A 27,797-nucleotide genomic window follows, 5' to 3' on the forward strand; every position below is an offset into this window, starting at 1 on the left:
ACCCGCGGGCCGCCGCGTCGCGCGGCCAAGGTCACAGGCGCCGCAGGAGCGGCAGCGGCGAACCGAAGCAGCGGAGCCGTGCTGGCCGCGGAAAGAAGGCCCCAGGGCGCGTTCGGCCCGCGTCGGCTGCGGCCGGAGAGGGAGGCGAGAGAAGGTCTCCGGGCCGGCGAGAGCGGAGCTCGGGCTCCAGCGTCGGCTCCCGGGCGCTGTCCGCCGCCTCGTGGTGCTGACCCCAGCCCCGCGGCCAAGAGGCCTGCTCGCCCGCCTTCTCACCTACAGATCGCCCGGACCGGCGGTGGCCACCGGCCAGGGCAAAAGGGGCCCCTGGGCAGCTGCCCACTGCACCCGAGGGGCTGAAACAGGAGAGCCAGCGAACCTCAGCCCGGCAGCCGGTCCTCATGTGGAGAGGAGACGCGCGCAGCCGCCGCCGGCGGCGCTGGTGCTGATTCATCCCCTAGAGCATCTCGCAGGCCACCGCGAGGGCAGCCGACCAGCTGCGGACTCCGGCCGCAGGTTGCAGCCGCTGGTGCAGGAGCCTCGCGGGAGCAGGTGAGGACCCGCTCTCCGTCCTCTTGCCCCCAGTCGCCCGTGGGCGGTGGCCCCAGGACTGAGAGAGGGGCGTGCCCCCGGCTTGCGAAGCAGTCGTGCCCGTGTGACGCGCCCGCCTCCCCCTCACTGGTGCTAGCCACGCTCGCTCGCCTCTGCCCGTCTCCGGGGCTTGGGCCGTTCCACCCTCCGCGCCGAGCCGCTCTCTCCGCCGTGGCAGCGATGGAGGAGGAGCTGAAGTGCCCCGTGTGCGGCTCGCTGTTTCGGGAGCCCATCATTTTGCCATGTTCCCACAACGTCTGCCTGCCTTGCGCCCGAACCATCGCGGTGCAGACCCCGGACGGCGAGCAGCACCTGCCTCCTCCGCTCCTGCACTCCCGGGGCTCAGGGCTGCCCGCCGGCGCCGCCGCCGCCGCCGCCGCGCCCCCTCTGGACCACGAGACGCCGGCTGGCCCGGCCTGCGGCGGCGGCGGCGGCGGCGGCGACCACGCGGACAAGCTGAGCTTGTACAGTGAGACAGACAGCGGTTACGGCTCTTACACCCCGAGCCTCAAGTCCCCCAACGGGGTTCGCGTGCTGCCCACGGTGCCCGCGCCGCCCGGCTCCTCGGCCGCCGCCGCCCGGGGCGCCGCCTGCTGCTCGCTGCCCTCGGCCTCCATCACGTGCCCGCAGTGCCACCGCAGCGCCTCCCTGGACCACCGCGGCCTGCGCGGCTTCCGGCGCAACCGACTGCTCGAGGCTATCGTGCAGCGCCATCAGCAGGGCCGCGGGGCCGCGCAGGGGGCGTCCGCAGCCGCTGCCGTGGCCGTGTGCCAGTTGTGCGACCGCACCCCGCCCGAGCCTGCCGCCACGCTCTGCGAGCAGTGCGACGTGCTCTACTGCGCTGCCTGCCAGCTCAAGTGCCATCCATCCCGGGGACCCTTCGCCAAGCACCGCCTGGTGCCGCCGCTGCCGCCGCCGCCGCGCGCGCCCGCCGAGGCCGCCTCTGCGTCTCCAGGCGCCGCCCAGGGCGCCCCCAGCGCAGGCGGAAGCTGCAAGAGCCCGGGTGCCACCGGCGCCGGAGCGGCGGTGGGCGGCGCGGCCCGCAAGTACCCTACGTGCCCTGACCACGAAATGGAGAACTACAGCATGTACTGCGTGAGCTGCCAAGCCCCGGTGTGCTATCTGTGCCTGGAGGAGGGCCGGCACGGCAAGCACGAGGTGAAGCCGCTGGGGGCCATGTGGAAACAGCACAAGGTGAGCGCCCGCTGGGCAGGGCATGGGGCACGGACGCAAAGAAAAGTGCGCTCCCCTTCGTTAAATAAGCTCCAAGTACTCTGAGCTGAGTGTTGGAGATGGGAAGGGCATGGAAGGACGACCCCCTAGGTCCCCTCCCGCCTGAGGCTTTATGATTCCACCCAGAAGTCGTCTAGAATGCAGAAGCAGGACTCGTTCACTCCCAAAATTGACTAATAAATTACCTTGATGGCCCCTCTGGGTTTATGACACCTAGGGCCCCCTTCCTCCCTCCAAAAAGTTCATATATCTTTTTCTTTTCTTTTTTCTTTTTTTAAAAGTACAAGTGTTACCACCTGCTTGCAGGAAAATGTCTGATGCCACCCGTGCTTGGTTAATCTTCTCTGAAGGCAGGAAGGATTCTATCCCAACCCTCAGTGAAGGGATACACTATCGCCCTTAGAGCAGAATTCCCATCAGCTTCTAGAGCAGAAAGTTTCCTACTCTCTCAGCTAGTCTCCAGCACTTTCTAACCCCAGAATGCCTCTCAGCTTAAAGGGAAGATGTAATTCTTCATGCGCCTTATTTGAGACTTTGGGCGTGTGCCCTGTTAAGAAGGGAACATCATTCCCCACTGAGAGACCTTCTCTTACTGGGACTCCAGGTGGCAGGAGTGTGGTAGAGTAAGCACTTAGTAAGACAGCCAGGCACACTCATCTGCAGGCTGCTGCGGGCCATCTTTCCAGGGACTTGCCTGCAGGTGCCACCTCCCAAGTGGGAAGGAACAGCCGCTACAGGCAACTCGCACACACTTGTGGTGGCCAGTGTATCCTCATAGCTGACACAGAAGGAGAGAAGCCTTCAAAATCAGGTCAGGCCCTCGATCAGACCCCAAAGCAAGAGTGGGGTCAGCTTTTCTAACATTCACCTTAATTTCCTACTCAAAAGCCAGGCCGTGCAACTGGACTCACTGCCGAGGTCAGTGATCCGGGTCCCTTGTTCAAGGACTCCAACTGCAAATTTGGACGCTTATCATTCAGTATCCTCTTTCCAGTAAACTCTTACCCCACAAAGAGGCAGGAGATCTCCAAATAGCCCAACAGGAAGTATGTATTCTGACTTTTTGAGGAGGAAAGACATGGGAAAATAAGGCAACTTGCCGTGGTCCTCTCATATCATCCAACTGGAAATGGACAAAAAGGGGAGCATAGATGGGAGGAGAAGAAGGGACCAACCATTCATACTATAGATTTATTACATACAGTTACTGTATAATTTCTGCTACAACATGCCTGTTGTTACTGTAACTCAACATTTTCAAACAAAAAAATTAGGGAAGAACAAATGAGGAACACTTCAGAAATCCACCTTGGAAAGGGAAATTTGCATAGTAGTTCAGAAAAGGGCGATCTGGAGTCAAATCCCTAATTCTAGAGCAGTAGTTCTCATTTGGGAACAGTTTCACTCCCCCTCCAGGACATTGCCAATGTCTGGAGACAACTTTGGTTAGCCCACTTAGGAGTTGCTACTGGCATCTAGGGGTAGAGGCCAAGGAGGCTGCTAAACAGCCTACAGGGCACAGAAAAACTGCAAAACAATAACCCAGAAAAATATCAACAGTGCCTCTGAGAGAAACCCTGTTGTAAGTTACACAGACCTGGATCCAAATCTCAGCATTTGTAATTTACTTGCTGTAAGCGTTTAGGCACAGTTTGAAGTCCACTGAATAATATCTAACTCAGATAATTGTTGTTGGGAGTAAGTATAATGCTGTATGTTTAGCCTCTAGCACAGTACCCAACTCACAGTAACCAATATATTTTATTTATTATTATTATTATTATAGTGCTAATACTTAACACCACCAAACTTGCAGAAAGCTATAGGGCAGCAGCAAAGGGTACTTATTTGACCTCAGTGACTTGGTAACCTGGAGAACACACGACCTGGTAGTGTTTATGTTGAGTCCTAAAATAGCTTGGAGCTAAATGAGAACATCTGCTGAGTGAGTTATCATTCCTATGACATTTTGTTGCATATTGCTTCAGGGTAATTGTAGCTGCCTTGCTTATTTCATCTTTCAAGTGAAGAGAGTCATTTTACACATAAAGAACTCTTTGGCAAAGAGGCTGTGATCAATTACCAAGACAAGGTTTTACATTCAGATTTTCGGAGCTGGTAAATTTTCACAGCCTAGAAGGCTAGAACTAATTCTGGGTGTTGCCACCCAAACTTTTAGACTTAGTGAAGAGTGGAAACCAAAACGAGTTGAGATGAGTTTGCAGTCTTAAAAGAGATTAAGCCTCTTACCTGGAAAAGTGAGTTGGATAATGACCAAATGGTTTTAAGAACCAAGATCATGCAGGGACAACATTGGTCATCCTTGATTTGGTGTGCACAGCAGTTTTATAACATTTCTATCTGAGGAAATCTGGAAAGAATATGTGATATTTGCTCAATAGAGGGGGACAATTATCTGTGGGAAACACAGCTATGCAGAATCTAAATGTCTCAATTTAATGCCACGTCTTCAGGGAACTAGGACATCCTCCTAAGTCCAGAAGGAATTCTCTGAGATACTTTTGTGAAAAACTGTTTTCAAGAATGAGAAGAAGTTCTGCTGTTCTCTTTCAGCAGGTGCTGTTTTTCTACAGAAAGGGAAATCATTCAGTGCTTCTTATGAGCATCTCAACTAGGGGCTGGAGATCAAAAGATAACATGGGCTTCCTTGGTGGTGCAGTGGTTGAGAGTCCGCCTGCCGATGCAGGGGACACGGGTTCGTGCCCCGGTCCGGGAAGATCCCACATGCCCCGGAGTGGCTGGGCCCGTGAGCTATGGCCGCTGAGCCTGCACATCCGGAGCCTGTGCTCCGCAATGGGAGAGACCACAACAGTGAGAGGCCCGCGTACCGGAAAAACAAAACAAAACAAAACACAAAAGATAACAGAGGGAGCCTTGATGGACCGATTGGTCTTGCTTTGTGGGCAGGCGTCTAGACCACCATTGTGAGCTGTGAAGGTGACTACTTTTGAAAGATAAACTAGAGCACTCAATTTCACACTCCCACCAGGGCAGTTTAAGTTCTTTAGTAAAACTTAAAAGTCTCTGGATTTTGTTGTTTTTGTCATCGTTGCCGTCTAAAAATCCCAGGAGCCATGACAAAGCTTGGTACACTACCAGAATGAGAATCAGGACAGAAATACTTCCCTAACATCCCTATGACTGGAGAAGCCTTAAACAAGGCTTTAATTCCTCTCTAGCGTGACTGGAGCTTGCCATCTAATTAGTGATTCTTAGGGAGAGAGACATGTAAGTGACACTGAAATCTACTTTGAAACAAGATTGATTATCACTTTTCAAAAAAAGTGTAAACGCACTGCTATATTTAGAATGGATAACCAACAAGGACCTACTGTACAGCACAGGGAACTCTGCTCAATGTTATGTGGCAGCCTGGATGGGAGGGGAGTTTGGGGGAGAATGGATACATGTATATGTATGGCTGAGTCCCTTCCCTGTGCACCTGAAACTATCACAACATTGTTAATTAGCTATACTCCAATATAAAATAAAAAGTTAAAAGAAAAAACAACAGTGTAAACACTTTAGGTCTTGGCCAAACACATTTTTAGATGATTCTCCTGGAAGAGGATTTATAATTTCAATGAACTTCTGATGTGAAGAAACTATACGTTGTGAAAGATAGGACAGGGAAGGGAAGCTTTCCATGAGTGCTTTTGTCCTTTGCCTATTGATTGTGGAATTCCAATTTTCCTGAAACCAGAAGGAGAGGGTCACTGTGGGATGTACCTCTTCCTAGTGTGACATGTCACAGAATGTCAGCAACCACTGTAATTCCTGCTGGGTGCAGGACTCTGAATTAAAAATGGTTAAAAGTTGATTCTTGAACTGAGGAAGGGACGGCTGGATCAGCCCTTCCTCACAAGTCTTCTGAGAACTATGGACAATAGAATAGAATCAAAACAAAAATCTCATTGTACCCCAGGATTACTGTTCCCAATGAGTCAGCACTTCACAAGCGCAAAGGAGATAGTGAGGTCTAGAAATCACAGGAAAGCCAGGACTTCAGGTTACTCCCATACCCCAAGGATCTGCCAAAGGACACTTGGCTTTTCAGAAGCCTGGTCCTACCTTATTTTATCAAAGAGATAAAGAAAGGCTTTTAGCCTTTAAAGCCTCAGAGGAAAGACTTCCTCCATTAAAAGAGATAACACATAAATGCCCAAAGCAGGACGTGTAATCATAACTGTATACGATCATAAGTATACATATTCGAATATCTGTAGTAGATTATAACACAGGGAATAGATGCTCTTTGTTAAGAATTAGAATTACAGAGGTAGAGATGTAGAAATTAAATATCAACCCCAAGTTCCAGTTTGCAGAGAAAAAACATTTCTAACATTTTGGAGTTTTTTCTTCTAGAATTCTATTGTATATTTATTTTGTAACTGTCCTTTTTTTCCTCTAATAATACAGTACGCATATCTTTCCTGTCAATTAATGAACATCATTTTGGATGGCTGCATGCCATTCCATTGTAAGGATTTATTATTTTACTTGATCCACACCCTGATGCTGGACTTCATTTAGATGTTTTCAGTCTTTTGCTGTTACGAACATTTTTCAAGTTAAATCTATGCCTTTATTCTTAATGATCTCCTCAGGTTAAGTTTCTAAATATGGAGTTGCTGTATCAAAGGAGAACTGTCTTCCAGACATCTGATTAACGTTGCCAAATTGCCTTCCAAAACGTTTATACCTATTTTTTCTCCCAACAGCAAAATTATATAAAAAATTAAAAATTCATGTAAACAGGGGCCATTGAGGAAAACAATAAGGTGGATTGCCTTGTTTCTAGTAATAACTGCTTGCTACTTTCATTACATTATTGTTAGAACTATTTTTTAAAAGAGGATCACAAGTATCTAGATTTTTATTTTATTTTTTTTTATTTTTTTTTATTTTTATTTTTTGTGGTACGCGTGCCTCTCACTGCTGTGGCCTCTCCCGTTGCAGAGCACAGGCTCCGGACGCGCAGGCTCAGCGGCCATGGCTCACGGGCCCAGCCACTCCGCAGCACGTGGGATTCTCCCGGACCGGGGCACGAACCCGCGTCCCCTGCATCGGCAGGTGGACTCTCAACCACTGCACCACCAGGGAAGCCCTAGGTTTTTATATTTTTAACTACCAGTTAGTGATCTGCCTTCCCTCAAAAACTGGTTTAATAGGCATAACTAGTGCCTAAATAGCCCCTTTTGGATTTTAAGGCCCCTGAAAAGACCAAGCCTTCAGGGCCCATCTAAGGCACTTTAAAAAAATTTTTTTTATTTCTTTATTTTTATTTTTGACGGCATTGGATCTTCATTGCTGCACACAGGCTGTCTCTAGTTGCGTCGAGCAGGGGTGCGCGGGCTTCTCATTGCGGTGGCTTCTCTTGTTGTGGAGCACGGGCTCTAGGAGCACGGGCTTCAGTAGCTGTGGCACGTGGGCTCAGTAGTGGTGTCTTGCAGGCTCTAGAGTGCAGGCTCAGTAGTTGTGGGCTTAGTTGCTTCTCGGAATGTGGGATCTTCCCAGACCAGGGCTCGAACCCATGTGCCCTGCATTGGCAGGCGGATTCGTAATCACTGCGCCACCAGGGAAGGCCCTAAGGCACTTTTGAGTGGGGTTTGAACAAGGAAAAAGAGGGTTAGGTAGAGAGAAATGTTTGGCAAAAATCTTCTGGGAGGTCTGAAGTGTCCATCTCTGTGGCTAATCGCTGAAAGCCGAGAGTTGCTGAACAAATCCATCAGGACCCTCAGAGCATGTGGCATGGAAATATGCACAATCTGAGTGGAAGCCTGGATTTTTTGAGATGTTGAATCCTTCACCAACTCTGAAGCTCTGGGAAATGAAGTGCATAGGCTGGCTTCTGTTCCACCTGCCCCAGACTGACTGAGAACCAATGGTAAGTCTGCTTAGACCCCTGGAAACGTGAGCTGACTCCAATAAGTAGAGGCTGCTGCGTCTTCTGAAACCACCATCTGTGTTAACATCACCACTGTCTTTAAAGCCACCGGGGCTGTAGCCTGCCTTGTGCTTGGATTTAATTCCAAGGAGCTCAGTAATTCAGGAACAACTATTAGAAAGAACCCCTATGGGGCTTCCCTGGTGGAGCAGTGGTTGAGAGTCCGCCTGCCGATGCAGGGGACACGGGTTCGTGCCCCGGTCCGGGAAGATCCCACATGCCGCAGAGCGGCTGGGCCCGTGAGCCATGGCCGCTGAGCCTGCACGTCCGGAGCCTGTGCTCCACAACGGGAGAGGCCACAACAGTGAGAGGCCCGCGTATCGCAAAAAAAAAAAAAAAAGAAAAAAAGAAAGAACCCCTATGTTACAAGCTTTGAAGTACATGCTTTCTGCATCATTCCACACATCTGGAAAGCAAAAAGTGGGTTGGACAGAAGGCAAGAACCCATAACTTGAATTGCTTTTCTCTTTGAAGATTATTTATGGAGTATCAGGATTCAGAATTGAGGAGGACCTTAGAGATTGTGAAAGGACAACCCCATGTTACTACTGAAGAATGTGTTTCCTAGTGTATGCTCTGGTGGTCACTCCATGGCTAAGCTGTTCTATTTTTAGCCTGCAGTGGGAGGTCCTTTATCTGGGTCGAGATTCTTGGTGGATGGGACCTTACTTGTGGATGTCAATGAAATGGACTCTTCTAGAGGAGAGGGATCTCTCAATCTCTGAGACTGCTTAGAGGGGTCAACAAGCTGGCACACCGCCTGTTTCTGTAAATAAAGTTTTACTGGAACACAGCCATCCTTCTTCGTTTACATTTTGCCCATGGCTGCTTTTGGCTATGGTTGCTTTTGGTAGAGTTGAGTAGTTGTGACCAGAGATCGGCAGCCTGCAAAGCCGAAAATATTTACTGTCTGGTTCTTTATGGGGAAAAAAATAAAAATAAAAGTGCCGACTTCTAGACTAGGACCTGGTGACTCAAAGTGTGGTCCGAAGAGCAACAGCAGCAGTGGTGGGAGGTCGCTCCAAATGCAGACTCTTGAGACCTGCCACAGTCCTACCGACTCGTGATTTGAATTTAGCAAGATCCCTAGTTGATTCAGATGGACGTTAAAGTTTGAGAAACCTTGACGGGAATGCTTTGGGGGCTCCAGGACGCTGGGCCCAGCACTGTAACTGTGCCAGTCATCTACAGCAGTGTGAAGTGGACTCTAGGGGGTCCCGGGGTCTTAATTACTCTGGGAATCTTCAGGTTCACCAAATTCTGGGTGCTGGGAGGCAGTATGGTGCTCAAAGACCACCTGACCCAGAGATGGGCAGGAACCTCTGAGGGGTGGTGGTGCTGTCTGAGCCCTCCTGGGCCAGAGCATAGGTGACTCATGAGAAGGGAGTTCTGGACAGATGTTCTTTGCTGCTTCCCTGGGTTTGAACAGAAACGTATATACTGCTGTTCGTATCTCTGGGTTTCCTCTGGGTGTGTGCCTTCGTCGTTCTATAAAGAAGCAAAGTCGGTGCTCTGTCTGCTCTTCAGGCAGTTTTAAAGCTCCTGGCCAGAGGGTGGAGGAGATTGGAACTCTCAGAGCCGTGAGGCCTAAAGGAGCAGGAGAGAAGCAGGCAGATACTGCGGGGCTCTCACGAATTCACCCCTCCCTGCTTGGCATTTCCCCTTCCTAGGGTAGCCTGTTTCCTAACAGAGATCATAAATCCCAGCATCCTCCTTTGGCAGATGAGGAACGTGAGGCCGAGGGGCTCACTACAGTTGCTCAGCAGTTTGTGAAATGATTCTGTAAAAACGTGATCGATGCCTCCCTTGTACATTTTGATGAACTATAAAAATAACAGAATGCTCTGTGTATCTGAACAAAAACAGGTGCTTAGAGCATTCCCTAAAGAGTAATGAGGTATGGAAAAAATATAGGGTCAGTGGACACCTAGACCAGAAGGTGGGGACAGAGAGTGTGGCAACAACCCCTCCCTTATTCAACTGATATGGGCAGCAGAAAAGGGAGATGAAAGGATGAGTAGGACACAGTTCATCCTGTTTGGAGCAAATAGGGCAAAAGAACTTGAGTGCTGGAGGGAACCTAAAAGATCACATAGATCTGTCTCTTCATTTTTTTATGTGGCTGCAGAGGGAAGAAGTGGTTTGCAGGGAAGAGTAGGCAAGGATCCACAAGGGACAGAAACAGGTGAGGGAGTTGGAAGGGGTCTAAATGACAGATGTAACAGACTGGAATCTGGACCCCTCCAGCAGGAGGGTCTGGGCCTTGGTCACATGTCATCTGAAAAGTCTATCCAGACTGTGCATAGTTTAAAAAAAATAGGTCAAGGTTGTGTTAGGAAATTTTGGCAAATATTTGTACTTATCCAATGTCCCAATTCTTCCTTATCGTTTGATTCTGGGTGATATCTATAAAACCAAGAAACCAATAAAATATGAATAATCATCAATGACAGTCCTCTTTAAAGCAGAGAGTTGTGGCTTACATCACTCCACAAATAACGTGTTACCAAATGTCTGGCTACCTATCAGCTGAGCTGTGTACCCACATGACTAAAAGTCAGCTCTAGCACACACTGGGGATAACTTAAAAACTGATGATGCCTCTTGACCTGTAAGTCGTTTCCCTGAGCTTATGCCGCTAATGAGTATTTATTCTTCAATTGACCTAATTCCTTATTCAGTCAACACTTAAATCTTCAATGCCGGTATCCTACCAGGCACCACTGTAAGCACCAAGGCCATGGAAGGGCATGTTCTTTTCCCTCAAAGAACAGAGATCTAGTCACAGGAGAGAGAAAATCAACACATGCATAAACAAGTAAATAAATTGGAGAATTTCTGATAGTAATAAGTAGTACGATGGAAGTAAAATAATGTGATAAAAAGCAGTTGGACAGACTTCTTCAGGGGGAAGGTTGGAAAAGCAAGACTTGAAGATTGGCTGAGAACTAACCAGCCCAGCACAGTTCTGAAGGCAGCTCGCTTGACAGGGAGAGCAAGAACCGAGAACGAGAGTTGGGGGACACCCACTGTGTTTGAAGGACAGAAACGTGCCTTTGGAGTACAATGAAAAAGGTGGATAAGGTACAGGAGCAGAGACACAGGCAGGGTCCAGAGGACGCAGGGCCTGGCAGGCCACAGGGAACAGATGGGATTTTATGGTAAATGCAAAGAGAGGTGACTAGAGGACTTTAAGCTTGGGAGTGATGTTTATTTTTTTAAATATATATATATATATTTCAAAAATTTATTTATTTGGTTGCACTGGGTCTTAGTTGTGGCACATGGGCTCCTTAGTTGTGGCACACAAACTCTTCGTTGCAGCACACATGTGGAATCTAGTTCCCTGACCAGGGATCGAACCTGGGCCCCCAGCATTGGGAGCGCAGAGTCTTAACCACTGTGCAACTAGGGAAGTCCCCTATTTTTTAAAAGATCTTTCTGACTGTAGTTGGAAAATGTGTGGTAGGGGGACAAGAGTAGGGGAAGGAAGACCACTTCCTAGGCTATGAGAGTCACTTGGACTATAAATATGGGCACTTGAACTCGGAGAGAAGCAGAAGAAATGGAGAGAAGTGTATGCATTCACATGCTGCTTGGGGTTCTCTGAGCTTCTTGGACTCGTGGTCTGGTGTCTTTTATTATTTTTGGAAACTTTTTGTGTGTTATCTCTTCCGATGATTCTTTTGCTCTGCCCTCTCTCTCTCATACTTCTGGGATTCCAATTACATGTATGTTACATTGTTTGATATTGTTCCAGCGTTCTTGGACGCTCTGTTCTTTTTCCTGTAGTCGTTCTTTTTGTCTCTGTTACAGTTTCATTCATTTCTATTGACCTCTCTTTAAGTTCACTGATTCTTTCCTAGGCTGTGTCAAGTCAACAGATGAGTCCCTTTCCATCTTCTCAGTTGTCCTGCCCCCTCCCCAGCAATAGGAAGCCTTGAATGGTCTGGACCCACGCCTGTTTCCTGCATCTTCTCCAGGAAGATTGGGTTTTTTCTTTTCCCTGTCTCCAGCCACGTGGAGTCTTCACGTTGCTCAGGGGGGAGGGGAGGAGGGACAGGATTTGCTGCTTGTCCCCAGTGGCTTAAGGTTTTTGTTCTGGAGGGGATAAGGGGCCTGGTAGGGCTTTGTACTGTCCTGGTGACTGTCACATCTGTCCTCCAAGCCAGCTCTGGGGTGCAAATGTTTCCCTGTTTTAATCTAATAGGCACTTGAGATTGTGCAAATGGTCAGGTTCCACTTTTCTCTTTGGCTGCTAAAATGCTTAGAGCCAAATACTTCGTGTGTACACGATGGATGTAATCATGTTACAAATTTTGAGCCTCATTTCTGGCTCCATTTTATGCTCCCACCCTTGTTTTTCTTTCTTTTAAGTTATGCAATCTTGAATTCTATAGACCCGTGCAAGCTGCCTTAAATCCCTTTTGAACTAACTAGGTTAATAAATAAATGAGTCGCCTGCTGGAATAAAACCACAGGGAACAAGAAACTTCTGGAAAACCTCATTAAAATAGTCCCCTACTGGGACTTCCATGTTGGTCCAGTGGGTAGGACTCTGCACTCCCAATGCAGGGGGCCTGGGTTTGATCCCTGGTTGAGGAACTAGATCCCACATGCATGCCGCAACTAAGAGTCCGCATGCTGCAACGAAAATCCTGAGTGCCGCAACTAAGACCTGGCGCAGCCAAAATAAATAAATAAATATTAAAAAAGAAAAAAAGAAGTTAGTCCCCTACTTCTGAGCAGGGCCCAGTCACTGTTACAAAAGCTAAATACTCTTTGAAATGTTCAGATCAAGAAACAGGGACTTTCCAGTCACTGGGACACATGACTGCTCCCTTCTCCCTTTTACTCCCTTGTAATAAACTCCAAAATGACTGTGCCTGGTCTTGACAGCAGGATCATGTGTCCTGCTTCACATCTTTCATGTGAATATCACCACATACCTCAGTTTGTTTTGAGGGTGTGATTATCACCTCTCACACTGGCTTCCTGTACACGTATTTGCAGCTTATCACTGATGAATATTTGTCCTCCACACAGTCAGGCAGGGTTCCACCCCTCTAGCTTGTTGGGAATATGAAGATGTTTAGAGGGGAAGTCAGGGCACCTTAAGGCCAGAAGACCCTGCTGAGGGGTGTCAGGAACCACAAGAGCGTTGAGATTTTTGCCTGTGTACAAGCTAACACGTGCTCTTGCCACAGTTCATGGATGTGGGCAGGAGACGTGAGACTCCTGGGTCAGAGCTGGAGAACAGTTTTATCACTCACAGCAGCAGCAGCAGTCAGAGAATCAGCATGTGTGTGCCATTTCCCTGAGCCCAGTTCCCCCAGGGTGATGTGAAGAGAGCTCTCTTGTAAAAACCCAAGAGAGCAAAGTTATCTTCCAACAGGAAGATTAAATCAAAATGCAGGTAGCTCCTCAAGTGATTTCTGCTTGTATACGTTATGGGTAACTTCTCCAAGCTCCTCTGGTTCTCTGAACTCCTTGCTTCGGTTGGGGTACACAGACCTCGGGGCTTTTCTGGATGGTGTGATGGTGATGGTGGTGAGGATGGTGGTGGAATGTCTGTGGTGTGGGCCACAGGAAGTATGAGGACAGCTAAGGTGGCTCCCATTCCTGAGTCCATTTGTGTCTCCTCTGGCACGTGAAGGACAAACAGCATCTCATGACTCTGTAGGATGCAACTGAAATATTCCACTGGACAAGCATGCCTTGGGCACCTCCTGTAACTCACAGGCTGTGCCAAGGGCTGTGGATACACTTGAAACAGGCTGCAGGGAGCTCACAGACGACTGGAAGAGAGGATGATTTTACTCCAACCTAATGTTTGTACAAACAATATAAAAAAGTGGAATAAGTGCCATATTTGCCATGTGAATAAACAGATGAGGGACGGGACAGGAGAAGGCAGTTAATTCCACCTGGAGATTTGGAAGGGGAAGGGGAAAGGGTAGTGAGCGGGAGATTAAGGAGAAGATGGTTTTTGGTTTTTTGTCGTCGTTGCGGTACGCGGGCCTCTCACTGTTGTGGCCTCTCCCATTGCGGAGCACAGGCTCCAGACGCGCAGGCTCAGCGGCCATGGCTCACGGGCCCAGCCGCTCCGCGGCATGTGGGATCCTCCCAGACCGGGGCACGAACCCGTGTCCCCTGCATCGGCAGGCGGACTCTCAACCACTGCGCCACCAGGGAATTCCCCTAGAAGATGGTTTTTGAGCAGGGGTCTTGAATGATGGGTAGGAGTTTGATTAGTTGGGAAAGAAAGGAGAAACTTAAATGTACAGCATTGTGTGAGATGTTAAAAAAGATATTGAAAATCGAGTTCCTACTTTCAAACAGCTTATTATCTGCTGGTCGAGCACCAGGGATGAACGTATATTCACACGAAGCAGAGGGACCTTGAGAACTACGACACCACTTCTGATAAAAGTGAGGGAACTTGAATTACCCATCCTTTAGCATCTGAGACTCACAGAAAACATTTCGGGATCTGGAGAGAGTGGTGAGAGAACGATGGGAGAAATGGATTCCAGAAGCCACATTTAAAGGGACAGCTAGCTTGAGAGCCTAAGAAGGATTAAACGTTGGCTTCATTTAAATTTCAGTGAAGAACAGGGATAGCCTGGCTATAATCCTTTTGAAGGTTCTTGTAAATTTGCATTCTTTTCCCAGGTTGTTATATTTATCCTGTTTGCCAGTAAAACCTGGCAGCAAAACCTTTTTGAACATCTCGATTTGCTTTGCTAAGTTAAGAGGAGAAGGGGGCCAAAAAAGAAGTGAGGAAACTGTATGGGAAAAGAAGGAGCAAGGCAGCGGTGGAAGGAACTTGGGAAAAGGTTGATAAAGAAGGCGATTTTGCACTGGTCATTAGCTCTAGCCTTTTAGATGGACAGGAGGGCCTGTCTCTCCATTTCCTCACAAGAAATAAAGAACAGTACCAGAGCGCAGTTAACTGGGGCTAAACCCTAAGTGTAAATGGGCACAGAGCAGAGTCAGATTGATGGCAGACTGCAGGGAAGGCTGTACGGAGGGGATTGGAGCTGAGTTGGGTTTCAAAGTGCTGGGAGGATTTGGAGAGGTGAAAGGAAGGAGGTATCCAAACAGAAAAGGAGAGTGTCCTTTTTTTGTAATTTGATCATGGATAGAAAGCTCTAAGACACGTCCTCATGATTGTCACAAAAACCATCCTATTATGGTCGCCAGTGACTGGAGTTGGCCTGATCCCAATGAAGAGGCAGTTTGGGTTACGGGTGATAAAAAACATCACCTGGCTCTGCCCCGTGAATGGCCTTTGTACAAGGACAAAGTCAGGATTCTGGTCCGGAGGCTTTGTGCGCCCACCATCCTTTCCCAGGCTGGTTTGCTACCACTGGAACAAGATCTGAATGACTCTTTTTTTTTTTTTTTTTTTTTTTTGCAAATACCTCTTTGAGATCCTGCTTTCAGTTTCTTTCTTTTTATAAACGTGTTTTATTTATTTATTTTTGGCTGCGTTGGGTCTTCGTTGCTGCATGCAGGCTTCTCATTGCGGTGGCTTCTCTTGTTGTGGAGCACGGGCTCTAGGCGTGCGGGCTTCAGTAGTTGTGGCTCATGGGCTCAGTAGTTGTGGCTCACAGGCTCTAGAGCGCAGGCTCAGTAGTTGTGGCACACGGGCTTATTTGCTCCGTGGCATGTGGGATCCTCCCGGACCAGGGCTCCAACCCATGTCCCCTGCATCGGCACCAAGGAAGCCTTTGTACTGTGCCACCAAGGAAGCCTTTGTACTCCCAGTACCCAGCAGAGCAGCTGGCACCCAGTAAGCCACAAGAAGCATCTATTTAATAAGTGAATGGTGACAACACCAAAATGTATTCTAATATCAACACCGTAAATGACTATTCCAGTGGGGTCCCTTTTAGCTTCATGGAACAGTCATTCATGCAGGAGGGGGCACTCCAGGCAACAGTGTGGAAAATGAGGGCAGGAGGAGTTATGCATTTTTCTGGGCCCCTTATTGAAGAGAGCCATTCACACTCATTAGCATGGCACACCCCTCCCCCATTAGATGAGCTAACGGTTTTGGAAACAATCAGCTGATCTAGTGGGATGACAGAAGCCAGCTGGAAATATTGGTGGGATTTTTCCCAGATGTTAGCTGTTACATCTTGTCCAGAGAACAAACCGAGTCTCAGTTTACTAGACTGCCATTCCCGAACTCTTTAGTGCTCCAGATGTAGCAGAATGCGCCAAATAAGAAAGTTCGTTTTAGAGACGGCTCTCCTAAAACTCTACCACTTGCCAGGGAATGAGATCATGCATTTTAAGAACTCATGGCAGGGGACTTCCCTGGTGGCACAGTGGTTAAGACTCCACGCTCCCAATGCAGGGGGCCTGGGTTCGATCCCTGGTCAGGGAACTAGATTCCACATGCATGCCGCAACTAAGAGTTTGCGTGACTAAGAAGCCCGTGAGCTGCAGCTAAGGAGCCCACCTGCCACAACTAAGACCCAGCGCAACCAAATAAATACATAAAAAGAACTCATGGCAGCGCACACCACATAGTAAGTGCTCGGTGAAAGAAAGCCAGAATCATAATCAGCCCCATCATCGTGATGATTGTGAGTGTCAAGGCCAAGCACGGTAGGAAAGAAGAGGCGACTGTTTCAGGGTATGAGGTTGTTCCCAAGAGCCCTCTTGTGGGAGGGCTGAGACGCAACCATCACCCTAATGACGCAGTTGTCCCTTGGTGGGGCCTCTTCACCACACCACATGAACAGGTGCTAGAGAGATCTATCCTAGGACTGCCCGGACCAACCTTCTGGTCACCACTGACTGATATCATGGGAAGGATTTGGATTGAAATCAAAAGCTCTGGGTTCAGTTTGGAGCTATGTCTTGAGATAGGTCACTTAATGTCTCTCAGCCTCAGTTTCCACACTGAAAGGTATGAGGACGAAGCGAGATGAAGTAAAGGTACGCATGGTAGCTGCAGGGCACTCAGTTTATTGTAACCCCCGACTTCTTTCCTGAAGGTACAAGCAGTTTGGCCGTGTCCCCTCTTCTCTAAAGAACCCAAAGCCCATTTTATGGTGTAGAGAAAGACTATGTGTAATATGATTCCATTTAGTGAATATATATGAAAGAACATGTGTTAGAATAGGAATAAAAACTGTGCATAGGGTACTAGTTTCCTGGGGCTGCTGTAACAAATGATCACAAACTGGGTGGCTTAAAACAACCAAAATGTATTCTCTCACAGCTCTAGAGGCTGGAAGTCAGAGATCAAGATGTCACAGGGCCATGCTCCCTCTGAAGGCTCTGGGAAGCATGAATCCAGGCCTCTCTCCTGGCTTCAGGTGGTGCCTTGGCTTGTGGCTACATAACTCCAGTCTTCCCCCTGTGTGTGTGTGTCTGTGTCCAAATTTCCCTTTTTCTAAAAACATCAGTCATGCTGGATGAGGGGCCAGTCTCCCCCACTATGACCTCATCTTCGCTACCTACACCTGCAGTGACCCTGTAAGTCACATTCGGAGGCACTGAGGATCAGGACAGTGAAAGACAATTGCAAGTTACCAACCAGGCAGAGGAAGCTGGTTGTCTCCTCGTACCTGTGAAAATGTTTGGCTGGATTGAATTTGAATTGTTTTCGAGCAGAGACTAGGCACCCTAAGGCGAGTGGGAGTTCAGATTCCGGTCGTGGATCGGGGAGAATGAAGGCTTTGAGGTGGGAGAGGGGCTGTGGTATTGGGTGGGCAGCAAGGGCCCTGGAGACTCTGGGTGGAGAGCAGGAGAGGGGATGGAGGAGAGAGGGGGCTCTCAAAGGGAGCCTTATCATCCTTGCGTCTTTTCCCTGAGCCCTCATGAAGATCACCACAATCAATTATGTTGAAACATTAGCCATCCAGGGTTATAATAAGAAACGGTATTTTTGCATCAAGACATTGTTCTGAAGTTCAAATGTCCTGAATCAGAGGGCATTTGGAGAAAGAGCATGGGACTGTTTTCAGTTGTAAAATTGCTTAGCTGCCCAGGGTAGAAATCTCAAATGAGATCTTAGTAACATGAATTTTTTTAATGAAAGTAACTTTATTGTTTTTTCTAATTATAAAAGAATAATATACATTATTTTTAAACATTCAGACAATACAGAGGAGATGCAAAGAAAAATGTGAAAAATCACCTGTACTCTTAAAATTCTTACATGTATGATACACACACACATTTATATAATTACCTTAATAGCGATCATATATAAGCCACATATATATATGTATATAATTTTTAAATAAATGAGCTCTTCTTACATGTGCTTTTGGTATAATGTTTTTCTTTCCATTGAACAATCTATTATGGAGATTGTTCTACATCAATATAGAAACACCTTGCCATTTTAATGGATGCTGGGTATTCATTTATGTGGATAAAACATCACTGATTTAATCATTATTCCTGAACATTTAAGATCATGTACAAATTTTTACTTTTCTTTTTTTTTTTGCGGTACACGGGCCTCTCACTGCTGTGGCCTCTCTCGTTGTGGAGCACGGGCTCTGGACGCGCAGGCTCAGCGGCCATGACTCAAGGGCCCAGCCACTCCGCGGCATGTGGCATCTTCCCGGACCGGGGCACGAACCCGTGTCCCCTGCATTGTCAGGCGGACTCTCAACCACTGCGCCACCAGGGAAGCCCAAAATTTCTACTATTTTTAATAATGCGATGACCGCTCTTGTACATACATCTTTGGATGCTTATCCTATTATAGGATAAAGTCCTATACAAACATTAAAACATTTTAGGGATTTATTTCTTACCTCTCTCTGAAATATGAAGCCAGGATCTTGTCTTTAAGAAGCAATTCTTGGGACTTCCCTGGTGGTCCAGTGGCCAGGACTCCATGCTCCCAATGCAGGGGGCCCGGGTTCAATCCCTGGTCAGGGAACTAGATCCCACATGCTGCAACTAAGAGTCCGCAAGTCGCAACTAAGAGTTCACATGCCGCAACTGAAGATCCCAAGTGCCGCAACTAAAGACCCAGCTCAGCCAAATGAATAAATAAGAAGCAATTCTCAACCACTCCATGTCTCCCCGGGTGCCATCTTCCTCTCCTGCCCCTCTCGCAAACACTCTCCTGCCAAACCTATCGCACTGGCGTTGGCAGCAGGACGGAGAGAGAAGGCAGTGGTAGAAGGAGGGGCTGGGTGACCCAGGGGAAGGAAGAAAAAAGTCACGTGTTTTAATGTGTTATTTGATTTTAATTGTCACAACTAAGTAGGTAGTATAATCCCCAGCATGTAAATTCTAATAAGAGAGTAAGAACTTGCCCAAGAGCACATGGCTAGTAAAGGAAAGCCAAAGTCTGCCTGACTCCAGAGACCGTTTTGCTAGATTTAATTATTTGTTCAAAATATTTTCTGCTCTCCTTGTGGGAAAGCTGTACTTTCTCCGTTGATATAAGGCTGGGCCGTGTAACTTGCTCGGGCAAATGAATGATAGAGGAAGTGATGTGTGCTACCTCCCAGGAGAAGCTTTAAGAGCCAAGGTGTGTTTCTGCCATAGCTCCTTTTCCTCTGCTATGAGGCTAGGATGTCTCAAATATGCGATATGCTCCTTTAGCTTGGATCCTGAAACAAAGAGGGCATGTGACCTGCAATGGGCATCCAGTGTGAGCAAGAAGTAAACCTTTGTTGTTGGAAGCTTCTGAGTTGGTGGGGGATGTTTGTTACTGCAGCTTACCAAGCTGAGGCTATCTAATACAACCACACTCTTTCCATTTCACTTTCTTGTGTCTCTTGCCCGAGCCATGCCCTGGTTATTGGTCAAAATATTTATGTCTTTTCCTTTGGTTGCAGAAGAATGAGGAAACAGTTTGGTTTTTTTTAAAATTTATTTATCTTTGGCTGCTTTGGGTCTTTGTTGCTGCACGCAGGCTTTTGCTAGTTGCAGTGAGCAGGGGGTACTCTTTGTTGTGGTGCATGGGCTTCTCATTGTGGTGGCTTCTCTTCTTGCAGAGCCACAAGAGAAGGAGAGGAGGCTGCAAAGGCTTCTGGGGATGCCATCATAGGGAGATTTCTGCAGACAGAGACAAGCAGAGGGAGCTGTGGGTCCCATGGAGCAGCCTTCTCCTTGTAAATATCCAGGAGAAAGCAACACCTAGAGAACAGCGATTTATAAGAAATAAAAGACCAGTGTGTCTTCTCTTTTTACAATCAGACCAACACTGCTGGCCTTGCTTTATACAACTTCCAGGAACCAAATAAATAGCTTTTGCTTTTTTGGCCTCTTCATGGAGATTAAAGCCGATTGTCCCAGCCCTGATAGAAGATGGAGGCCAGGGCTGTGAGCTGAAGGAAGTAGCCCATCTGGAGGCAGGGAGAGGAGTGTCTTCCTGGGAACTGGGTAGGGGATAGGCATGGGGTGTGGTGCTTGTGGGCCATGTTGTGGAGCCAAAGAATACTGGTTGGGAAAGACACCAAGTTCCTTTAGAGGATGCTGAAGGTCTCTGGGTCTCTTGGTCCATGGAGCAGACTTCTGGCAGGAATCTCTCAAGGCACCTAGAGCAGCCATGCCTGACAGACAGAGGAGGACTAGCCCTCACCATAAGCGCACAGGCTTCAGTAGTTGCAGCATGCAGGCTCAGTAGTTGTGGCTCACAGGCTTAGTTGCTCTGCGGCATGTGGGATCTTCCCAGACCAGGGATCGAACCCGTGTCCCCTGCATCAGCAGGCGATTCTTAACCACTGCACCACCAGGGAAGTCCCAAAACACTTTTTTAAATTTAGCAGTGTCCTCTACTAGATCCATACCTAGACTTCTTTCATACTTGATTTTTATTTTTTAATGTGGGCTTTTTTCCATGATCCCTCAACCATAGAGAGACAGGCATTCCCTGTCACACATACAGCTCCTGGAATCGGGCATGCTGTCTGGAGGTGACTAAAGGATGCCTTTTTGATCACTTGGGTCTTCTCTGAACTTCTTGTCTTTACCCTGAACCTTTTTCTGGATAGTTTCATTTTGCTTAAAATCCATGTGTTCTCTTTTGAGAGAAACATAAATCTAGCACTTCCTGAGCAAGTTTAAAATGACAGTGTGAGACACGTAGTGCACCTCATAAGCTTGTTTTCCTCCTAATGTCTCTACATGGTTAGTGACAAATGAGGGCTATATAATCCTTTTTGATAGTAAGTAACCCCCAAAGCGTAAGAAGTGAAATTCCATGACCAGCCTAACGTTACATTGCATGTCGGATGCAAAGCAGAAATGGAGCTCTGGTCCTTGCTTCTGATCCTTGGTTCATTTTATAAACTTCTCTGCCATATTGTCCAATAAAAAAATAACTAATTAATGCATCTGTTCAGCAAATACTTATTGACTATACACCGGTAGCTCATACAGAGATGAAGCAGACCAGGGTACCCATCCTGTAAGACCACACAACTGAGCAGAAGAAAGGGTAAATGCATGATGACAGTCCAGTATAATGAGGTGTGGGGTGGCACGGGGGCCCAGAAAAGGAGCATCTCCACCAGCCTTGAGGGGGTGGCAGGGAGGGGAAGCAGCATGAGGGAGGGACGTCGGAGCTGAGTTTTGAATGATGACTGTGGGTGCTGGCAAAGCATGGGGGAGACCACATCAGGCAGGTGAACAGAGATGCAAGGGTGTCGAGGGATGGAGCAGCCTGGCAGGTCGTGCTGAGGTGGCTTGTGTCTTGAAGGTGGTACAGGCTGCTGCCCTTGCCTGTTCATTCCGACAGGAACTGACAAGTCCACGCCCTGGTGGGGGACATGGAATTTCCAGTTATTCTGGGTCTGGTTCCTGCACATGTGAGCTCTTGAGGGTCATTTGTAAATTTATGTATGTATGTATGTATGTATGTATGTATGGCCACGTTGGGTCTTCACTGCTGCACGGGGGCTTCTCATTGACGGGCTCTAGGAGCGCAGGCTCAGTAGTTGTGGCGCACAGGCTTAGTTGCTCCGCGACATGTGGGATCTTCCCGGTCCAGGGCTCGAACCCGTGTCCCCTGCATTGGCAGGCAGATTCTGAACCACTGTGCCACCAGGGAAGCCCCTCTTGAGGGTCATTTGGCACTAACTGACCCTCTTATCAGAATGGGATGCAGCCATGTGCCCATGGGTACATGCAGTGATGTAGCCAGTTCCCTTCATGCCTGCCTCCTTTTTGACCTCAGCGCTAAGTCCTAACCAAGGAAGTTTGGTTGGTGGCTCTGAAAGATCAATACTGGCAGCTTAAAGGTCCCTGTTGACAAGCTGAACTGCTCCCCCTGCACACCTGGGGCAGGAGCTCACCGAGAACTCCTGAGCTGTCAGCATTTTGGGAAATCGGAGTCTGAAGCTGAGCTGTGGTCAGGGCGGAGGAGAGGCCTCTCGCCATCAACCGTGTCCAGAGGGACTGAGCTTATGCAGCTGCAGCATGAATCACTAATTACAACATAGATATCTTTGTGTTTGTTCAGGCTCCTAGTCAGTTAGAGCAAAAGAAACCAACTGTGGTTCACTTGAATTGAAGAAAATTTACTGGCAAAATAAAATGCTTGTTTCTAAGCATTTACAGAATCCGAGGGAGCTTTGAGAGCCATGTTCAAAATTACAACAGGGATCACATACAGCCCTGCATTCTTGCTAGCCTCTGTTCTCAGCACCTCAAATGCAGCAACTCACTTAATCCCACAATAACACCGCAAGGTACCTCCTGCAGGAAGAGATTAAACAATTCACCAAAGGACACAGAGGATGTGAGTCGGGGTCCAAACCTGGCATTCAGGTTCCAAAGGCCTTCTCGAGCCCTAAGAAGCAGGAGCTACAAGAATGGTCTACTCCCAGGAGTCTGGTCAGGGACCTATAGAACAAATGCCTGTATTTCTGCATTTCTTTGCCCCTTTCTCAGTTTTGAGTCCCAAGGAGCTGGCATACTCCCAGCTAGAGCAGGGCATGTGCCTGCCCCTTGTTGGGTGATGACAGTGGTACTGGGGCCATGATCCCAGTCCTACCAGATGGTACCTGGAGGGAAAGAGGCAATTTCTCAAGGCAAAACAAAAGTACCATTAGGAAGGTTAATGGACGGCCGACAGCAGGGAAGCAGCGGTGCCTGCGATGGTCTGGAGAAGCCCTCTCTGGGATCTCATTGTGCTCAGAACCCCCGTCACTAGAGTGCCAGCCCCTGAACCCAGGGCTCTCCACGCAGGCTCTCTTTTCAACCTTGGAATAGCCCTTGGGGTGCATATCATTGCCCCCATTTCCAGTGAGGACACAAAGGCTCACAGAGAAACTTGGTCACATAGAATCAGGCTTTGAGTTCAGCCCTTGACTCCATAGTCCAGTCCACACATGGGAAGGCTTCTGGGCACATGGCTGGCAGGTCCAGGAGCTTAGTCCACTCTCCGGCCTGGTTAGTGCAAGGCTGAGCTGAGCTTCTGGGGAGCTTTGCCCCCGTCACCACCTCCCGTCCGCCAAAGCCTGAGTGGCTGGCTCGGCGGTGGGAACGGGGGATGTCAAACCAGCCACCGTGTAGTCACACCTCATCCACTCCTGGCCCTCTTCCCCCGTTGTCAGGATTCACAACTCTGTGATCTCAAACCTCTGTGAGGAAGGAGCCCTCCATCCCCTGGGCCACCCTGCATCCCACCCTCCACTTTGGGGGGACCGAGGGAGGAAAGTCAGAGGGTACCCAGCTCTATTTTTACTCAAGTCAAGTGGGGGAGGAGTGGTGCTCAGGAGATCCCACCAGGGCGGGCCCCCAGGGAGAAGCCCCGGGAAGAGGCCCCGGGCCCAGCAGGATGGGCCGGACGGGCCAGGCGGTGAGGCGGGGTCGCCACAGGCGCCAGGCGTCGGAGCCCCCAGAAGTCAAGCTAGATGCCTCCAGCTGTACCCCGGGACCCCACCCAAGGGATCCAAGACTCACCCCTGGTTCTCTGCTGCCCCAGAGCACACGGCACTAAACTCAGTCAATTCACAAGCCACGCGAGCGAGCGAGCGCCTTTTGTGTGCAGGCCCCACGCTGGGCACACGGATGAATTCACGCCTCACTGGAGGAGCCTCGCTCCAGTGAGGGCCAGTGGACAAGTAACTAGATACCAGACAGACGGTGACAGGGACTAAAATTGGGGGTAAGCAAGAGGCTAAGGGGCAGCAGAGGAGAGGAGGATCCCACAGACTCATGGAGTCCGGGAAGACTTCATGGAAAAGGAGAAGTGCACCTGGCCTTGGGCAGGCTGATCCAGGGCTCCAGGTGGGCGTTATGAGGGCAAGTGACAGCTGGGACAAGGCTCACAATGCAGGGGGCGAAGCGAGGGGAGCGGATCTGCCAGAAGCCGGGGTCTGGGTTCAAAAGCCCCAGGGAGGGCGGAGGTGCTGACCCCCCTGGCACACCACTGGGCCTCCTCAGCAGTAGATGACCAACGGGTGCCTGTTGACAAATCACCCAGTGACTGGGTGAAGGTCTTGACGGCCAGGCTGAAGGGTTCCCACCTTGTTCGGAAAGAGCCACAGGAGAGGAGACCTTGAGCCCCAAGGGCCAGGACGAGAGAGATTCCAGCAAAGACACAATTTCTTACTGAAGGAGGAGTGCATTTCCAGGCAGGACAGAACAGATCAGGGTCTACCCTGGTTTATGATGTAAGCAGGACAGCTGTGAACCTCTCACTTTAAACCCTTTTGTATTAGTGTGTGATATGAGTGTATCAAGGTACAGTTGCCCCGCTGTATGCAAGGATTCAACCATCTGTGGATCAAAATTAGTGAGGAAAAAAATTCCAGAAAGTTCCAAAAAGCAAAATTTGTATTAGCCACATGTTGGCAGCTCTTTTCATAGCATTTACATGGTATTAGGTATTTTAAGTAATCTAGAGATGATTTAAAGTATGTGAGAGGATGTGTGTGGGTTACATGCAAATACTACACCATTTTATGAGGGACAGTTCTGGAGGCCAAGTCTGAGATCAAGGTGTCACAGGGCCCTGAAGTCTCTAGGGAAGGATCTATTCCAGGCCTCTCTCCCAGGCTCTGGCAGTTCCTTGGTTTGTGGTAGCATAACTCCAATATCCACGTGGTGTTTTCCCTCTGTGTACATCTGTCTCTGTGTCCACATTTCCCCTTTTTATAAGGACACCAGCCACGTTGGATTAGGACCCACCCTAATGACCAAATTTTAACTTGTGTACGTCTGTAAAGACAGTGTCTCCAAATAAGGTCACATTCTGAGGTCCTAAGAGTTGGGACTCTGACGCATCTTTTTGGGCGGCCATAATTCAACCCATAACACCTCCCCTTGAGGCTGCCCAGGGTGCAGCCTTGAGTTGGGAAGGGCTGGATGATGGAGAGGTAGCGCTCTGGCCGTTCTGCTTCTCTCCTACTGCCAGAGGCCTGTACCTACACACGCCCATGAGGTCCACATCTGCCGAATCAGCAAGGCCAATTGGGCTGCTCGTCTTAACGGGCATATGAGTCTTAAACAGAAGTTAAACCTAAGAGAGGAAAGCTCAGAAGCTCCCCGGGCAAGTGACAAGGCCAGGAGGTCACCACTATGTTAGCTGTTGGTGTCCCAGGGGCTGGGTCCTTGGGACCCCTTGGCAGAAGGGAGCATTTGAGAGGATGCAGGGAAAATATCTGCCTCCATCGATTCAGACTTCCCCAGTGGGGAGGGGGACTTATCATGGGAGGATGCAGTGGCCACCTGCTTGGGTGGAAAGTGAGTGGTCGCAGTGCTCAGGCCTCTCAGGAGGGTGCTTCAAAGGTAGTTTCTCTGCTTATCCGGGAGCCCCTGACTTCTGATTTTCTTAAACGAGTTCTCCACATCACTCTTTTATTACTGCTGTTCTGTCAAAGGATTAGGACATTTTTAACTCATTTTAGGGATTATCATCAGCCACGAATTTAAAAAGCCAACACCTGTTAGTGAGTGGAGGAGGAAAAGGGGAGAGGAAATGCCCCTTGGCCCCATTTCACAGCCTCTTCCTCTGTGCTGAGTGAGAGGTGCCAGACACTCAGTGAAAATTTGGCTGTCCTTGACCGTGTGCCCCAGAAGCGCGGGAGCAGGGCGGCTAGCTCTCCCGGTGGGCTGATGTGCAGAGGCTCCTAATCGCTCCCCCCGGAGCCCTGGGAAGGCAGTTAGGCTGAGGGACAGGGAATCTAGCTTTAGGGACAGCAGAGTGAATCGCTGGGCGTACCCTCCGCAGATAAAAGCAAATCCTCCTTTTATTCTCCCCCAGAGTGTAGCTGCTTACATGTCCCCCCGACCTCTCCACTCTTGCATTACACAGCCTCCCAGTGTAATAGTGTCATACTGTGATTTATAATAAAATATATATTTGGTCTTCATCTCGGTTCCTGGCACAGAGCTCCTAAACCTCTAGGAATTTCCCAAATGATGGGTGATAAAATATCTTTTATGATGAGGTGATTGTTGGAAAGCCTCAGGTAACCGAAGGATGGACTGGTTGCCAGGGGAACGACCGTGTGGGTAGGGGCTGGAGCTTTCAGTATCCCCACTCACCCTTCCTCCCAAAGAAGGGGGATCCTGTAGGGCTGGGGTCTCATGCACCCTGTATGGGTCCTCTCCTCACCCCCTCCAGAGCCTCCATGTGCCCGTCTCACCCACCTTCTTCTGTCCCCAGGTGTGGTCCCTGTGGGTGGGATAGTACTCTCTCATGCAGTCTCCAGCTTTGTCACTGCATCTGCTTCAGTAGTAAGGGCACCCAAGGCCCTCTGCCATGTTGCTGCACCTCAGTTTAGGCTGACCACCAGGGCAGTCATATTTATCTTGGTTGCTGGCCTCTTGGCGAAGAGCTTTTCCAGTGCTTCAGCGGGGCTTTTGCAGCCGTTGGCAGGTGGATCAGGAAAGGGGAAGCAGGCCTAGGTGGAGGAACCCTCTGGTCTTCCAGCAGAGGCAGGGAGAGGGAGGGCGTCATTGGTTCTGTCGAGTAGGACTAAACTGGAGCAGGATCCGTGCCAGCGGTTAACTAGAAACAGTTAATACCCAGAAGTCGTGAAAAGAGTTTTGATCCGCAGGGTAGGGTTGGACTGCCAGTGCCCAGGACCAGATGGGGCTTCATGCCCTAGAAATGGCAGGTCCAGAGTGGCCACATGGCCATTTTAATTAAGCCCAGCGTGTAAGAGGATTGAGACGCGACTAGCCCAGGGCAGCTAGTCAGACAAAATCTAGAACAGAATCCATCCACTGACTGGATCTCTGCGGAGCACATTCTAGGTGTGAGGCCCGTGCTGCCTGCACAGAGGTGCACAGGACAGGCTTGCAGGGCGGTCGACAGGACAGGGGAGCAGATGCATTTCCCCTGGGCTGCCCATCTCAAGGAGAGTGAGACACGCCCTGGAAGGAGTGCCAAGGGCACGTTCCATCTGGGGAGGGGAGCAAAGCATCAAGAGGAGGTGGCATTTGGCGGCCATCTCTAGATCCTTGGTGCCTAATTTCTGCACTTCTACTGGGTAATCCTGATGTCAGAGAACAAAGACCAAGTTTAAAAGGAGGCAACTTGGGACTTCCCTGGTGGCGCAGTGGTTAAGAATCCGCCTGCCAATGCAGGGGACACGGGTTCGATCCCCGGTCTGGGAAGATCCCACATGCCATGGAGCAACTAAACCCGTGCGCCGCAACTACTGAGCCCACATGCTGCAACTACTGAAGCCCGCGCACCTAGAGCCTGTGCTCCACAACAAGAGAAGCTACCGCAGTGAGAAGCCCACTCACTGCAACAAAGAGCAGACCCCGCTCGCCACAACTAGAGAAAGCCTGCACGCAGCAACAAAGACCCAACGCAGCCACAAATTAATTAATTAATTAATTTAAAAAAATAAATAAAAGGAGACAACTTGGAGGCTTCTCCACAGAGTCTGTGGCAAACATGAGAATTATCTCTGAAAGGTCCTAGCTGGGTAATTTAGATAATTCATGTCTTGGTCTGTTTGGGCTGCTATAAGCAAATCCCATAAAACAACAGAGATTTATTTCTCACAGTTCTGAAAGCTGGACATCCAAGATCCAGCTGCCGGCC

The 27,797-nt window shown here is 49.1% G+C and overlaps 1 protein-coding gene across 2 annotated transcripts in view; it reads left to right on the plus strand.

Annotated features, from left to right (window-relative positions):
* The first annotated feature begins 364 nt into the window (after window positions 1-364).
* TRIM67 (tripartite motif containing 67) overlaps window positions 365-27,797 on the plus strand; it is a 50,999-nt gene continuing 23,566 nt past the window's right edge. The window contains exon 1 of one of the 2 annotated variants that reach the window (XM_081237702.1): window positions 365-1,782. In XM_081237702.1, coding sequence (XP_081093828.1) covers window positions 769-1,782 — 1,014 coding nt within the window. In that variant the 5' untranslated portion in view covers window positions 365-768. The remainder of the gene's footprint in view (window positions 1,783-27,797) is intronic. The other variant, XM_081237701.1, reaches the window with a different exon arrangement.

This window comes from Mesoplodon bidens, assembly GCF_964165515.1.
Source record: "Mesoplodon bidens genome assembly, chromosome: 1".
Lineage (NCBI taxonomy): Eukaryota > Metazoa > Chordata > Mammalia > Artiodactyla > Ziphiidae > Mesoplodon > Mesoplodon bidens.